General features: G+C 42.4%; 1 protein-coding gene across 1 annotated transcript; it reads right to left on the reverse strand.

Annotated features, from left to right (window-relative positions):
• Positions 1-452: 452 nt before the first annotated feature.
• Positions 453-15,175, reverse strand: LOC126536200 (23 kDa integral membrane protein-like). Its single transcript, XM_050183089.3, has 7 exons — positions 13,856-15,175; positions 13,151-13,351; positions 10,977-11,057; positions 10,704-10,793; positions 8,331-8,441; positions 4,493-4,576; positions 453-2,140 (listed from the first exon to the last, which is right to left on the reverse strand). The coding sequence occupies exons 1-7, from the start codon at positions 13,913-13,915 to the stop codon at positions 2,096-2,098; spliced, it is 672 nt and encodes a 223-aa protein (XP_050039046.1). The 5' UTR covers positions 13,916-15,175; the 3' UTR covers positions 453-2,095.
• Between the last annotated feature and the right edge of the window lie 1,784 nt (positions 15,176-16,959).

A 16,959-nucleotide genomic window follows, 5' to 3' on the forward strand; every position in this document is an offset into this window, starting at 1 on the left:
TAAATTGTGGTCATTTTATTTCCATCATTGCCTCACAACAGATTCTGGCCAGTTGTCAGTTCTTTTAAGTTTTGCAGCCAGCTTGATCAGGTACCCTCTCCTCAACTTCCGCAATATTATCCCCAAGCCCGCGAGGGGGGGGGAGAGTATGCGGAGCGCTTACTTGGAATTTTACAGTATGCTGCAGTGTGGGGGGAAAGACTAGTACAGTTGAAACACATTATAATAAAGTTGCGTCTGAGAGGAAAGTACCTTTATGTTCGATAGTCATTATAAGCATATATTAGATGCATGTAGATGTCGACAAGAAACACTTTAGGTTTCCTTCACGATATCCATACTTGTTAGTTCGAAGTCTCAGTGTACATGAAAAAGAAACATGCCTGTACTACAAGCTTGACGCTGCTAATAGCCAACATGAAGGGCACAAAATCAAAAAGAAGGCAGCAGAATTTCCTTTCGTTTTTGCACAATTTTATTGCAGGAAACATTTTATATATAAAATATGCGGCACCATTAGTGCCTTTGTATAATTCGGAGGAACCAGCTGCTTGCATGGCAATGGTAAATTCCAGCTGCAAATGACCTTTACTCTCACAAATGCAGAGAAAGAATAACATTTACAACACAAAGAAATGCCACATATAAAGCTCTTCTTAGAAATATGATTAAACAACAGTGCAGGAGGGATTTCAGCCTGATTGTCGCATTTTCTTCACTGCAACAGCAGATTCTTGCTGCATGCATTACAAGTCATAAAAGAAAACATGAATGAAATACTCACACGTGCAAGTATTCTACAACTAAAAAAGTGTACAGTTCATGTCTTATCAATAAACTCAAACATTGACACAAGCAAATCTGGACTGATAAAATGCACAACTCGTACAACAACAAACACTAATGTAAATTAACAGAGCCCATGTTTGGTCTCTAAACAATGATCTTTGATAAATGAACATTGGGTTAAATAGCTCTCTGTTAGGAAGCATGATCCTGACTAGGTGCCTTTGTTAAACAGGTGCGGAGTGTGGGGAAAAGATGCTTTGGGATACCTAGCACACTTATGTACAGTGCTATGCTTGCTTGGAAGTCAGGCTCAGACCAAATGCGCATATCATACAAAGAAGGCACAACAAGCAAAAACCACGGCACACATTAAGTGCTGCATAAAAAATATGTCGCTTTCTCTCTAGACAGCACAGTACTTATTTGTGCATTTCAAGAGGTTAGCAAGTCTGCTTTCTGTACAACTACCCATTTTCATGACTAGGGACTGAATTACTCGTAAGCACAGATTTCATGACAATGTCAGCTTCACATGTGAAGAAATAATATTGGAGACACCAGAAATCGTTCAAAAGGATGCTGACACAAGCAATTAGTCTGCAAACACACTCTGTGCCAAGTTGTCTATTAATGGTTTAAGCTGCACTTGAATTCTAGGATAGGAAAATCATTAGCTAAACAAGATTTCAAGTTATAGCAAGCTTAAGGCATTTACCTGGTTGGCTGTGCTAGAAGTACTGTACACTGAATATGATAAAGATGGTGGCATGATGTGTGCATTATATAGGCACCTTTTCTACTTTTGTATAGGTGTCAATGTAAAAGGCACCACAAAGAAATAGGCAGATCCTCATTGAATAAAGTAGTAGTTGCTGGATTTCCGCTGCGACGAACAGTGAAGTGGCACAACATCGGACTGTAAACTACATTTATAAATATTGCCAAGTTACTTGGGCCATGGTATTCATCAGCAACATTAAGTACAGCACGTAAGGCACCTAAAAGCATGCATACAAAAGCAAAAATTAAATGCTTATTAATTTAAGGAGATGCACATTTGCACTTTCACATTTTGTACTTCTGCGATAGCTCGGTTATTTGGTGAGTGTTTCTAAACAAGAGGCACTTTACAAGATGGCTAAACATTCCACGAGAGAACCCATTACAGCAGCTGTAATTGTGGCTACAGGCAAAACTTTGTGACTTCGGCGGCACAAAAGCACTGTCGTCACAGGAATGAAAAAGAAATGCACCTTGACCAACAGGTCTAGAGATTGGCAAATGCCACACCAAATTTTGCAGCTGTCTACAGCTTGCAATATAGAAATATTGCCAGTGATATGGCAACCACCTGCAAACAGATAGAAAAGAATTCATGTGAAGCAGGAAGAGAAATGCAGCGATACTGAAAAACTTGCTGTTTTCAAGAACATCGATCAGATTTCCTATTCAGGGACTCAGGAATTTTTTCATTCTTCTGCTAGTAATTACACATTTTGATATTGCAAGCAGTAAATAATAGAGTAATGAAACTGCATGCTCTCACACTGCAAATACCCAATGTCTATCTACAAGGCAGTTATTACGACTAAGAAAATGCCCTTATCACTCCAGACAGCTACTGCACTAATAGGGGCAAAAACAAATAGGTTCTCAATCGTGAAAGTACTTAAACCAAACATTGAAAATGCATAGCTTATCACTATATGATTACAGCCATAGCTTCAGCATAACCAGATGCCTTCACGAGGTTGCAACACTTATAAGAGTCCTTCAACCTACATTTAGCTTGCCTCAAAAATAACCTAGGGAATCATATAAGCACTGTGAGTCACTAGTTATTGCTAGTGACTCATTCCTAACAATATGCCTAAAAAATAAAGCATGCTCGATACAGGCGAACATAATCTCTCTGGTTCCTGCTTATTTCGTGTGTATGTGACGAATGTCTCAGATTATTTTTAGAAAATGGCACTCAAGATAGAACTTTTTCTGACCAAGCTTCATAGCAGCGGGTAACAACAGAATTTGTGCAATAACTGCCAATATTATTATTTAAGAAAATCACTAATTAACTTATTATTTTCTTAATGGGACATTCAGTTAATTGCAAAAGTTAGGTCAACCAGTACTTATAGCAAAACCTTTTGCATCTTGGGCCTAGCCCCGGTTTCCAGAAATGCAAGTCAAAGGGTGTCATGAAATGCATTGCTGTCCCAGTTGAAGGAGTACTGACATGGCATTTTCGACATCATTTTTCTTTTTGCTTTCTTTTCCCTCACTTCTTATCAGTCTTTAATTTACTTTTTTTTTCACTCTGATTAGAAATAAAATATTCGGTGCTCTGTTCGATTAGAATATTTAGTCATTCAGACATCCTTACTTACTCTAAGACCTAGAAAAAATATTGGCAAGTTTTAAGAAAGCCATAAATACTTTAATACAGCTGAATGCCGTTAATTCGACCTAGGCAGAACTTATGGAATTGACTGATGATCTGGCATGTGAAATTAAAAAGCAAGAAAAAATACATCCAGACACACCACTGCTTCCTTTGGTAGTGTTTATTCAATTCTAATGTGCACCCAATTAGAACAAAAATTGCATGCCTCCGCTTCAATCAGAAATGCCTCTGATCTTGGCAGTCAGGACAAGATGACGCCAGTGAAACTAACCTTCACAGAATGGACATTTATTTAAGACTAATGTTAATTGTCATTAATTTTAGGCAGCTTTTTATCACTGTATGTGGATCATGACACATTGCTCTCATTGTGGCCCATTGCATTTGATATGCAGCACTTCTTGAACAACAATGCTAGAATAGCAAACGGAATGGTGGCCCATGCCCAGACTAAACACTTCGCCAGTTTGTCTTGCGATGCCTGCGAGTCTCCAGAGTGCTGAAAATATGCGATGTGACTCTGCTATCACTTGCCTGGTGTGTAAGATAACTCATCCTTTGAATGAGCTGCAGTAATTGAAGACTGAACGCAGCACATCATTGTCGCAATTCTACGAGCTATCTTTTTCTTTCACCATCTTGTGATGACAATGACGCTGGCTTGTGAAGGCAGGCTGTTGCGAACGTGGTTCCAATTTCGAAGCCAATTGTAGCATGCAGGCAATTTTCGAACCAATTTTCTCAGAAAAAAGAAAAGAGGCGCATGTTTGAGTTGTGTAAATACAACAATCATTCATTGTGAGCTGTCAGTTTCATCACTTGAAGATTTTCCTAGGGCAGGCTGAAAATTAGCCTTTTCAGTGAGAGATAATGTTGTCTTGGGTGCATTCACTATTCCCTAGCATCGTCAAGAAGAGGCTGCAGCTATTGCGATCATGACTGTGATCAGTATGTGGGTCGGGTGTGTTCATGCCGACCAGTTGAAATTGTAATATCTGGTGAGGGCCAATTTCAGGATTGAAATAGTGAAAAGTTCTGGCCTATAGAATTGTATGGTCATCGACCAGACCTTTGGTCGGGATCGAATTAATCTAAAATTAGAATCAGCTGGAGTAAAATTAACAAAAGTCTACTGTAGAAGTTTTCCCCAACTTTCTTAGTACTTGCCAAGCATCATCACGTTTCATGCGAGAAACCTGTGGTAAAGTCTTTTCCACTTGGATAATAGGTCCGTAATCCTTTAACAGTTTTCTGTACTGCATTTTGCCACAGTTTACAAACATATTCTTGTAAGCTCACCTGGGCAACCACGATGCCTAGCACCAGGAGACCAATTTTCAGAGACTGCTCACCAAGAAATGTGGCAATGGCTTCTCCACAGCCCTGAAACAACACGCAACATTCCTTTCAATCTGGCTAGCATTGAGTGTCTATATGGGTGGTTGCCAACATCAGAAGATGTGGTAGAAAAAAGTAGACAGGAGCGATCACTAGGAGACAAAAATATGTCCTGCACGTGCAAGTCTATGAGTGGTCCAGAATCTTGGCTTGTTGCTTTGACAACCACAGGATTGTCCACTTCTAAGGAAAGCATGTTAATGCTCAAGTGCTTGTAGCAGCTTTAATTTGGAATGAAGGCTTGCCAAGTGGTCTCATTAATAGTTACCTTTATGAAGCGTCATACTGAAGACTCTTTTATTAAACAATGTCATACAAAACTGAATAAGAAAGGGATATGAATGTTAATGAGGTGTTTCCCTCTGAGTGCATAACTCTACAGTTCCAAACAGCCCAGAATAGCTGCAACCAACTGGCACAGAAAATGCGAAATGTAAGGAACTTACATGAGGAAATGACTTTAAAGGAACCTTGAAACTTTTTTGACGATTTTGTACAAATTTACTGAGTCGTTAGAGGAAGTCCTTCTGATCACTGACACATCTAAGTGCTCCGTGTAAAGCATGTAATTTATCATAAGGTTTTAAAAATGTACATTGCTGCCGATTGCAGCTTGCTGCTTGGCGGAATTTTCAGCCACCCCTACCCATATGACATAAATCACCCAATTGACGTCAGTAGGGTGAGCTATCCGATTAGCTACCCAGGGCGTGTAATCAATAATTTTTCCACCTTTCTGGTGAACAAATGATGTTCGTAATAATTGGAATGATAGTCAATTTGTTTCTATAAAAAGAAAGTAACAGAAAGAGAACGCACAAGAACAATTTCTCACTACACTTAAGCACTTCCGGCACACAGCAAGCATCGTCTGCTTGTGTTACAACGTGCTCCGTCTTGACGAGAGCTCCGCGGTCAATGTCGGTCTGTCTTTTCGTGAGTGCCATGAATCGCCTTTGTTGCATTGTGGGCTGCAAGCATAGCGACTGGCAATATGTCAAGCTGCGACATCGTATTCCTCTGCAAGGAAGCAGACGAGCGGAGTGGCTGCAGTGCATCTGACTGTCGCTATCCGATCGGCGCCAGAATTTGCGCATTTGCGGCCGTCCTTTTAGACCGGAGGATTACTACTACAATAGCGTTTCGCGAGTCTGGTATTCGGGTAAACGCAAGCGAGGGGACAGGGCCTGCCCGCTTGACCTTGCCATTTCATGGGATGAGCAGAAGCTCAAACGTGAGTGATCTGCACGGTGCAGCCACCTTGTGGCATAGAGCTCAACCAAACACAGTAGCAGTAACGAAGTGTATTCTTCTTTGCTGCTGGTGTAAATTTTTCGCAGGAGTGTAATCGTTAATATGCTGTTTTTGTAAATGTTTAAAATGTTTTACACTTGGTTAGAGCAATATTAGCTATCTGTTTGGCTGGTTAAGCTCTGCGCTAACAGGTGGATGGACTGTGCAGACCGATCAGGCTGCTCACGTACGTCTACGCTAAAGTTGCCTTATCAGCTTGAGTTTATGCCTCCACCTATCCGTCGAAAGGCCCAGCCCGCCTGTGGTTACTGGAATACTAGACACGTTCGGTGCTGCGACCGAATTCTCGCAACGCACGCTGCTTTGATAGCTCTCGCTTGGGGTCGACTGCCAAGCAACTGCTGGAGAGGTTGGAGAGGCTTCGTGCGCTCGTTCCTAAAGAACCGGAAGGAGACGACACGACATTCCATTTTGATGCAGAGCCAGTGAAGGCGGAGCTTAGCCCTGATCACTCGGCAAACGAGTTGAGGAGAAAATGCATGGCTATGGAGGAGGGTAACTTGTAATCGTCCGTAGCTCTCTTAATATGAGACGGTTCACACAAATTGTGGTGCGAATGATTAACTTTAGCTGTACCCTACGCGTCTGCAAAATCTGTCCAAACCGTTTCAGGGGCCCTTTAAGAAATTGTTGTGACAAATGTGTGTATTTGAGGACAATATACAATGCCAGTCTTCATTCTTCACTATGAACATCTCTTTCAGTGCTTTTCATTTGAACTTTTAAGCTACTACATGTACCATTTCCATTATTTACTTAGACCTTTCCTTGTAGATTGTTCCACTGTCAAACCACAGTACCATAGTCCACTGATGCAAGTCACACTAGCCCCTCTTATACATCAGAAGTGCCACAATCATGTTTTGCTGGCAGAAGTCAACAGAAAGAAACCCTCAATTCGTTCGCAGCCAGGGTTTGATTTCAAGTATGTGACATGCTAGACATTGCACCACTGTCATTATTGCTGTAGTGCTGTTGCATTTGCTTGACACCTACTGCTCTATTAGGAACAACCATAGAGTTTCTCAGTGTAACACCTATAGGGAAATCTCGCGCCATCGTGTATGGGAGTTTCCTAAGGGGCACTGTGCCGTCATGGAAATGACGGTATGTGTCTGTGAGGCTTGTGTTGGCTGGTGTTGCAAGAGGCTTCGTCTAAAACGTGGATATGGCTACACAAATAACGTGTTCTTAAAATAAAATCTTAATAAAAGATTTTCATTCAACCATATTACATCTTCCAATGAAGTTTACTCACCTACAATGCATAACCAAGCGAAGAAAAGCAAGCACAGGCAACAAACTGCCACATTGCAAGCCCGGACATTGTCGTCCTCCAACTTTAGCAGCCCGCTGATACTTTATACGTCTCATATAATTGTACATGCAATAACAAGTTTTCATAATTAAACAAAACATGTTTTTGTGTAATAATAAAGCTAAAACAGCTTTTTACGTGCTGTTTTAGTCGAGAATAAATCACTGTGACAGACGGAATGGTGCTTGTCAGGCACGTGTCCTGCTCTCCGAGAACGATGCCAATCCGAAGTCGCAATATACCGGCATTCCTGTGCATACCACAGCGCAGCAGCGCCAGAATTTCCTCTAGGTAATATAGTGAGAAAGTCTATGGGAACAACGATGTGAATCCAACAGACAATGAAGCCAAAGAAACCTTAATTGTTGGCTTCATTAGGTTATTAATAATCAAGCCCCTAAGTTCCCTTGATTCTTTTCGCTCATTGCTATTTAAAATGACACTTAAGGCTTTTCTTTAGGTGGCCCTCTACAACTACTTTAATGCCCTGCAATATTCCTGCTCTACACTTAAAGGGACACTAAAGGGAAACAATAAATCAGTTTAGACTAATGGAGAATTGTTTGAGAACCCTGCAGGCAGTCATTTCAAGAAAATAGTTTGATTATTCGATGAGAAAATGAAGGTCAAAGTATCAGTATTTGAATTTCGCGCCGAAACTGCAGCGCCGGTACGTCAGCGTGACGTCAGGGATTCCAAAGTATGTGTTCGCATTTGGGCCGCGTTGGCTGAATAAAGGTTCCCGAAATTTGCCATGTTTATTATTTGGTCCCTTTAGAACACAATGTAGTCAATCTGTAGCGCTATTTATAATTAGTAGGCCCTAGAAGATGCCATCAAAATCCATGACGTCACAGCCCCCAGGTGCGGGAACTCAAGTAGGCGTCGCCACCCGTATTTCGTTCTTGTGCTTTTTCTGGCTTACCAAACGTCTTATTGTTGTAAGAGTGGTGTTTTTGGTGTTGTAGAACGGTAATTTACTGATGCAGAAGAAATCATTTTTCCCTTTAGTGTTCCTTTAAACATTTTGAACACATACAATTAATTGCAGAATATTTTTGCTGCCTTATACAAGGCAGCTATTTTGCCTGTGTGAATGATTCTCACCGTTTTGTGGAGCACTGGCGGTGATGACTTTGACTCTGTGTAGCAGCTTGCTGGCATTTCGAAGCCGTTCCGTGGGTAGTCATCTGGTCCTTTCGCACCACAGCACGAGAGCTAGGGAGCAGGAAAATGGGCAATGCATAATAAGCACAAAAGCAGAGTCATTATCTTGTGGCATACTTCCCTGCATTAACCATAATCAGAGTTAGACATTTCTGACAAAAAAGAGAGGGAAAAAAAAAAAAAGGAAGGCTGTGGCTTAAGGTACATCCAACATCTCCCTCCAACTTTTTTACAGGTACGTTACACAGATCCAGCAGTGTCCTTATCGAAGTGCATCTGATGTTTCTCGTTGACCTTTCCCGGTTTAATGTTACGATGTGTTAGGCATCAGCACGCTAAACAGCTAAATACATGCTTCCATAGCGTCAGGGCTTATTCTGTGTGTGTTGTGATGCAGCGTGCCTGTTTTGGCACAGCCAATGCAGATCAGTGTGCGCATCATTTCCACAATGACTGCCACATCTGCTTTTATAGACACTGATGCGTGTTTTCACAGCAAGAAAAAGGCATTCTATTTGGCGGCCCTCGACGCAATGCTATGCCATACAACATGTGCTTATCGCATATAGAGCAATGCGACAATTATGCCTTGCTACTGATTCACAAAGTGATTGGTAGAAATATGTTCCTGTTGCAGCATTTAACAAGCGGTAGGATTTCGAAATCGGAACTGCAATCCACAAATGAACAGAATCGTTAACTAACGAAAGCAGAGACGCACCACTCTTTTCCGTACAGTTAGCTACGTGGACAGCTCAAGTTGCGTTCAGTTTTCGTTCGCGAACAGTTGTAGCGTACCATTTGCTTTACTGCTCAAAGCAGTTTTTTGTTGGCGCTTCTTCTGGAGACTGCTTTAATCAATGTGTTAGGCAGATCACAAAAAAAAGATTAGAAATTGGTCACGCGATGACATTGTCATATAAGACGTCGTGATTCTGCATGCATATTTTTGGAAAAGTACTGCACTTTTGGAAGTAAAAGTACTATAAAGGCATCCCTAATTTTACTTTAAATAGCATGCTGACTTAATTAAAAAAATGTGCAAGAAACATTTGGAATTATGAAAGATTATGAAATTATGTTCATCCGCCGTGGTTGTTTGGTGGCATTGGTGTTGCACTGCTAAGTACAAGGTCACGGGATCAAATCCCGGCCATGGCGGCCGCTTTTCTATAGGGGCGTAATGAGAGAACACCCGTACACCCAGATTTAGGTGCATTTTAAAGAACCTCAGGTGGTCAAAATTAATCCATAGTCTCCCGCTACGGTGTACCTCATGATCAGATCGTAGTTTTGGCACGTAGAACCCTATAATTTAATCAATTTTTTTTTAAAGATGAGTGTTCACGCACGCCTATCATGGGACTCGAAAAACTTGCCTAGGCAATTATGGCAGAAGAATAAGCAGTGTTAAAGGTATGCTTAACTGGCTGGAAATATGCAGTATATTTAGTGCAGGATTGACAAGCATTAATGAAAACACTAATAAAGTAATAAAAAATGCATATGTTATCAAAGCTACCCCACAAGTGATTGCAATAAGACAAATAATAAGCAGGGATGTTTTCTACTTTCATAATAAAGGGACAGCGACCCATATACACCTTGGTGCACAGTTTAGTGCGCCTTCTGTTTCACTCTATTTAGCATATTTACTCGCGGAAGGCCCGCACTTTCTTTTAATGGACTTTTATCGGGCATGGGCTTTACCGGAGGCAGGCTTATGACTGCTCACTGACGCCTCAAATCATGCACAGACTTCCGTGCAAATAAATGCAACCACCGGTGGCCAACTATGAACATGTTTACAGGTGCAGATAGATTTTTCTGACATGCACTAGTGCCATCTCGTAGCGGTTTGCGAGAATTCACGAGCACGCTAGAATGCGTTTAATGCTTAGTGATATATATATATATTTTTTTACAAATTTTTGCACTCCATAGTCTGGGTGCGAGCCTTATGAGAGCACAGGGTTTATATAAGTAAATATGGTATTTTTTTATACACAGCTAATTTGACAAGTGAACATGCTCTTGTTTGGTGGTTGCTTTATTGCTTGTCTGGGTAACTTATTACACTGGATTCTGGTACAATTATAAAGAAAGTCATTTTTATGTGTAATTTGAATGTCCAAGACATCATCCTAGCATGACTATTTATGTACAGGGCCTTTCCTTGATGCTGTTATGCCTGCACCCTCGTGCCTGCCCGTGCCTGCAGCATGCTTGCAATAAGTGCCAGTGCATGGTTCTGCATTCTATGCATGAGAGCATTCTAGTGTGTCAAAAGTGAAGGCACAAAGAAAAACTTACGCCTTGCTGCAAGTCTTGCAAGAAGTTTGGCAGCCCACTCTTCTTTGCTTCAATGAGCGTGTACAATGTTGAAGTGAGGGTGTTTTCCAGCTGCAAAAGAAAGGACATTCACTGCTGGGACAATCGGTCAAATGTGAGTGTTCTCCGTGGACTGTATTAAGTGACAGGCTTATGGCTAAGTGACAGCCGTGCTTTGATCAAGTGACAGGCTTGCATTATCAGTGGTCAAAAGCGAAGAATGAACAAAGAGAGCAGGTGCATGCGTGGACTCACTTCGGCACTGTTTGCATACTTCCAGACAAGTCCCATCGCCACCGTTTCCACAATCACGAAGCCAGCCATGATGATGATAAACTGCAACGTTGACAATGGTAGACATGAAAGCAGTTGTATGACAAAGCTTTCGAATGCAATGTATAAGACTAAAGGTCGAGTGTCTGCATGAACATTCAACCTTTGGGACAGCATTGTGTTTGTGCACTCACTGCCATCTACAATGTGGAAGTGAGGACAGAAGATTGAGGCACTGATACATGCTGTTGCATTTATGAACATATGTATGGCTAACGAACGCCACTTGAATAAACCTGTTGTTTGCTAGGTTCCAGAAGAAAGAATGGAATGTGTTACCAGTTCAAGCAGAAAAGAAAACACCACGAAAAGAAAGGAGTTAGGACTGGTTTCAGTTTCACTAGATTGTTACTTAACCATGAGAAAAATGGAGGTATCCTAGGTAGGATTGGAAGACATAAATGCCATTTTTAATATTGTACTAATTTAATATTGTAATGTTGTGCAAGAAGCAGAATATGAAAGAGTACTTATGCAAGTACAATGTTATGTGCACTTGTTGTAGTACAGTACAACAGCAATTTCTACAATACTGTTCAGCAGTTGTACAGTGCCTTTTTATTACTTAAATGAAAACATGAAACCAGTGCTGACGGCAAGAAGCAAGGTCTCCGCAGCTGGCAATTTTATGTGCAGCTGCAATTGACATCTGCTTTCAAGAGATGCTAAATGCTGGTATGTGAAACAGCTGCTAAGGACTATTAGATGTATTTATTTGTTTAAGTAAAGCTCAATGATTTGCCTGCTGTGCTATAGGAATAAAGCGCTGAAAAGGCATAAATTTTATACTCCACACGGCAGAGGCCTTATTTTTGGTTGATGATTTGACTTTTGGTACGCTATTATAGGATAGGCCAATGGACAGGATGACCATCGTTCCACTGAGACATAAAGCTGGATGTGTCACGTCACGTAAATCTGAGAGTATTGCTAAAAGTGACTGGTTAGTTTACAGAGCAAAGCATGAGTTTTTAACTTTGAGCCTGCGGAACAAGCACTACATGCTTGAAAAAAGGTAATGAAAATATATTTTTTATATATTATATGTCTGCATGCTTAAACCACAAGCTTTTTATATGGTAGGTGTCCCATTGTATTCCTTAAGAAGGTGCTATAACTGGCCATGGAGCATTACAGTCAACAGGAAATATAATTCTCTGACAATTTGCTAGATGTTAAATGCATCTAGAGATATATTTCAGTTTCTTGCTTATCATGATGCAGGAATGACAGCTAATCACAAATTATTAGCCAATTGCACTGAGGTGGTAGAACAAATGGCTAGGCATGTTGGTAGACGATTTAAAAACAGGATGAAGGAAGAAGACTTGGGCAAAAGGAATAAGCACTCTGGTGCTGACTTAGAACTATGCTTTACCTGAAGCAATAACACCAAAATATAGGCACAAAACAGAAAGAAACAAAAACAAATAGAACGTGAAACAATATAAGTGCCACAACAACAAAGCTATAGGATAATGTACACTAAGCAAAAAGTTAGCAATGAAATACCAGATTTTATCATATGTGCTAAACAGATAAAGTTTTGCACCGAAAATAAAAGCTGTCTATATTGCATTGTTTATTTGATAAGAAAACGTGAACAAAAAGACATAATTTTGTTCTTTGAATTGTGTAGTTTGCTCCTCATAAGAGTAGTTGTTCCACGCTTAAGAGAAGCAGCTCATTTGTTTCTGTCCGATATAACTTCAGTATTTACTCTACATTATAATAAAAAAAGAAAAGACAAATATGGTGCAATAACAAGTACATACGTTACTGAAAGTTTAGTGTGGTACTGGTTATATAAAATTTAATCTGCCATGAGTGGCACTTGAATACTGATAAGGCTTTCTCTTTGGCACGACTGCGCAGGTACCATATGCTTTCATGTTACTTTATTTGCTTTTAATCTTCCTTCTTTTTTTTTTTTTCACTTTCCTTTGCACTCGATTCAGTAATTTTTTTTCAAAATGTGCAGTTGTTATGCTGATGTGTGTCCTTGTTCAAGTCCGCCATGCCTAGACAGTGCTTGCATTGCACAAGGCCAGCTGGAGATAACATGATTTAGCATAAATCTAGAAACAGGAACACACCATAAGCAGAAGCCAACCAACGCCGAAGCAGGCCCCACAGCAGCCGCAGACGCCAAACAGTAGCACTGTGACGCCTGCCACAAGGGCAAATGTGGCCGCAGTTGGGTAGTTTGAGAATTTTCCCAAGTGGTCGTTGACATCATGGAGGTTTGGATTGTTGAGCACAATGGCAGCCACGACAATCGCAGCCACTCCCAGCAGCTGCAGATAGCAGAATGCGAATGAGCACATCTGTGAAACATGCACATTATGCATATGCATATGTGCGCACAAAGAATTAACCATCTGTGCTGCTTGCCACGCAAGCCATGTGTTTAGATGCATTGCTTATCCGTGAAGTGTATGATTGTCTGAATACAGAGTTTTGGGTAAAGACGAAACACTGCAACACCGTAATCTCTAGACAGCAGCGGGGCCGAAGCCAACTTCATGTATTGATCGAACGCTACAAGATGAATGTCTCTTGGGTGCATCACACGCGCGTCCGTTTATTTTCTTTCCGCGCCTCTATGCCGAATACATGTGCGCCCTACGAGATCTGGCGGTGCGTTACACCAGGTGTTGCAAGTGGCGCGCTCGGCACGCTGTAGGGAAAATACGTGCGACCTTGCTGCATAAGAGCTCATGGCAACAAACCAGCACCGTGATTCCGCTCTCCCGGGTACCTGTTACGCAATAAATTATGCATGAATATGCATTACGTACCGAGATCGTCAAGTTGAGGGCGCACAAGACGCCCTTGATGACTCCCAGACCGCACACCATATTATTTTCGGGGGAGGCCCGTCCTGGCCCCGAGGACCCTTTAATACGTCTTCCGACACCTCACGTCGCGTCAAGATCGGCGTCTCGACAACATGACAAGGACAACGACCGCACGATGACGTACCACCGCCTTCGCTCAAAACCAGTCGACAGGCGCACACAAACACAGCACATGCCACTGGCTTGGGCGTCGGTTTCAATCGTGACCTCCGTGAAAATTGCGGCAGCCAGTCGCGCACTTCCTCAATCGCGCGACGCTGCGCTTCGGTAGCTCACTCGCAGCCACCGAGCGCGAGTGCGTCTGCCGCACGGCGCGACTGCAAGCGGGCAAATGCAGCGCTGTCGTGAGCTGCGGGCTTTCCGCTGCTCGTGCGCCTACATACAATCAGGAAACCACCGAGCTGCCGAACTCTGCTGCTGGCGTGCTTTCCGCCGCGACTCCCTGGCGCGGCTCGAGCAGCAGCTGCCGACGTCGGCGTCGCGAGGCACGGCGCCGAGCCATTATGTGACCTCACCACTGCCTAGTGTTTCGCTCCTCGCCCGCGCTCTCCCCTGTTCTTCTTCCGCCCTCGCACGTCGACGGAATCGCGAGAACAGCGCAACTTGTGTTGCTGCCTACTGTGGCGGGGTGTCCTCTTTGTAGGCCATCGCTCGTTGTCGGACGATCAGTAGAGCGCGGCACGGGTCACGGAGTGATGCTCTTGTTGCATTCCTCGGTGAACAATGCACGATTGCAGCACAGATCAAATGAGCTACCAGCAGAATATTTCAATAGTTTCAATCTGTGCTTTTCTACCAAGGCGGGACGCGCTGCTCACTTCACAAGGCGCCCATCAACATTCTTCGCACAGGAATTTTTACGTTTCTCCCGGCCGCTAACTCGCTTCTTTTTTCTTTCGCAAGGTGGCGTCACTTGTTTCTGGCGCGCTTTTGAACATGGCTCAAATGGCTTTTAAATTTTTTTTTACAGAAATGCGTGCCAAGACAGAAATAAACAGAAAAAGTGGGCTCATAGCTCTCACTTACTGATGTGAAAACTTCGCCACATTTTACTGGGACACCAGACGGAAGTTATCGGAATACAGAAAGAAGATTTTCTTTACACGTTTTTGTAAACATTGCGTAAATTTGATGTTGTGAAAACTTGAGAAATTTTGACCAGATATACTCAAAAAAAGATAATAAAAAAGTAGAGAGTCAGAAAGTCGTTAAGAGTGTCACCAGGCGTTGATAAGAAATAAAGGAGGAAATCAGATTAAGAACACTGCACCTTCCAGACATGACAAGAAGGTACTAAGCTCGGCAGAATCTGTGGTCTTCATTGCCTATTCGCGAACAGCCTTGGTGTTGGTATAGACGCGGGTACTGTGCTACATTCAATTTACGCTGCGTCCGGAGTCTTGGTAATTAGCCTTTCTACAATTCGAATCCTTTTATGATTAGCAGCCTGTGTTTAACTTCTCATCTTTTTTTCCATAGAGCGTTTCCGTGATTATTTTACCCGCGGGAGAAAAGCTCTCGCGAGTAATATAATCGCAGGCAGAGTGGGGATGTCTGCAATCACGGAAGTAGGAAACAACTCCAGCACAGAACCGCATCTGATATATTACATAGCACTGCGGGTGCACTTCTCTAAATGTAGGGCTCTGCCTAAGCCACTTTACGCCGCTACCTAATCCCGGCCAGATTTCCTGCCCCAGCAAATAGAAGTACCTGTAAGTGCAAGTTTGCGGCAAGCACAACGATAGCCTTGGCAGAGCGCACGTTCCCAAACTCCAAACTCTCATCCGCAAGAATTTATTGACTCCTGTGGTGGTGCATGGTGACGTCACGGATGGGTTGGCTTTAAGAAGCGTTTATTAAAGGAGGATCGTGGACAAGAAAATGGTGGAAGTGACAGACAGATACATCATTCGTCCCCGATAATCTCAGCGCTACATCGTGGTTTATCACAATATTACCTCGTTTTCCTGTCCATCAACGCAGGAAACAAGGCAGACTAGAGCGCAGCTTTGCATGGCGTATCGCTGCAGCTCTGACCACGAACGCTGTTAGTCCTTCTCAGCCGCCCACGCTAAAACATACAGCCTTTTACCTCATCTCTTATACATACAACTTGGGGAAACACGTTAGTGAAAATGTATGTGGTTAACTGGCTCGTCAGTCAGATCAATGCAGGGCGACCATAGGGCTGGGCCTTGATCTTTCAGAACGCGCGGATAGGTTGCTGGAATTGCCATTATGACGGCTGACATCGCTGATGCATAATCGACCAGCATAAATTGTAGCATGTGCAATAATATGGACCTGCAGAATCGAATGAGTTTGTATCAAAGACGTAAGACCATAGAAGTTAGTAGCGTCGTTTGGTTCGCGCACAGCGGCATTTTGCCGCTTTCCGCGTTTCTACTGAGCGTGTTTAGAGTTCACAGGGCATCTTATGGCAGCAAAGCTATCAACTCCGAGCACTCTTTACCTTCCTGTCTTTGTCATCTCTTTGTCATATGTCTTTGTCATATACGGTGTGGTCAGCAGGCTTTCATCTTCTTTGCCAACCAATCTCTCTCTCTCTCTCAACCGCGCACAGGAACGTGGAAACGATAAACCGCGTCCACTTATATCATAGTTAATCATATGAGTTACGGGTACACTGCTATAACTGCAATGGCTTACTTTTAACTATAACTGCACTGCAATGCTTGCCTTCTTTCCAAGTAATGGATCGCTTCGAATCATCACGAACTTGACTTATGAATATATTGTGTACTATAAACACAGTAACAAAAAAAGCCAATAATGTAGAAAGTGGCATTTTCCGAGTCTTCGTATCAGTTTCTTTTTTCGACTTGTATTTATAGCCGCATTCCCGCAACAGTGCAATTAGGCTACGTACTATGGAAGGCTGCTAAAAAGAAACGTTGGCTAAGATTGCCATCCTCTTGCAGCAGATAAGATATTCGCTTTGAAGAGTACATACTTTCAGCAATGCCTGCGGTTTTCTACGGCACTGAATGAAAACCCCTTGATTAAAAATACCTTTATTG

This window comes from Dermacentor andersoni, chromosome 4 (genome assembly GCF_023375885.2).
Source record: "Dermacentor andersoni chromosome 4, qqDerAnde1_hic_scaffold, whole genome shotgun sequence".
Lineage (NCBI taxonomy): Eukaryota > Metazoa > Arthropoda > Arachnida > Ixodida > Ixodidae > Dermacentor > Dermacentor andersoni.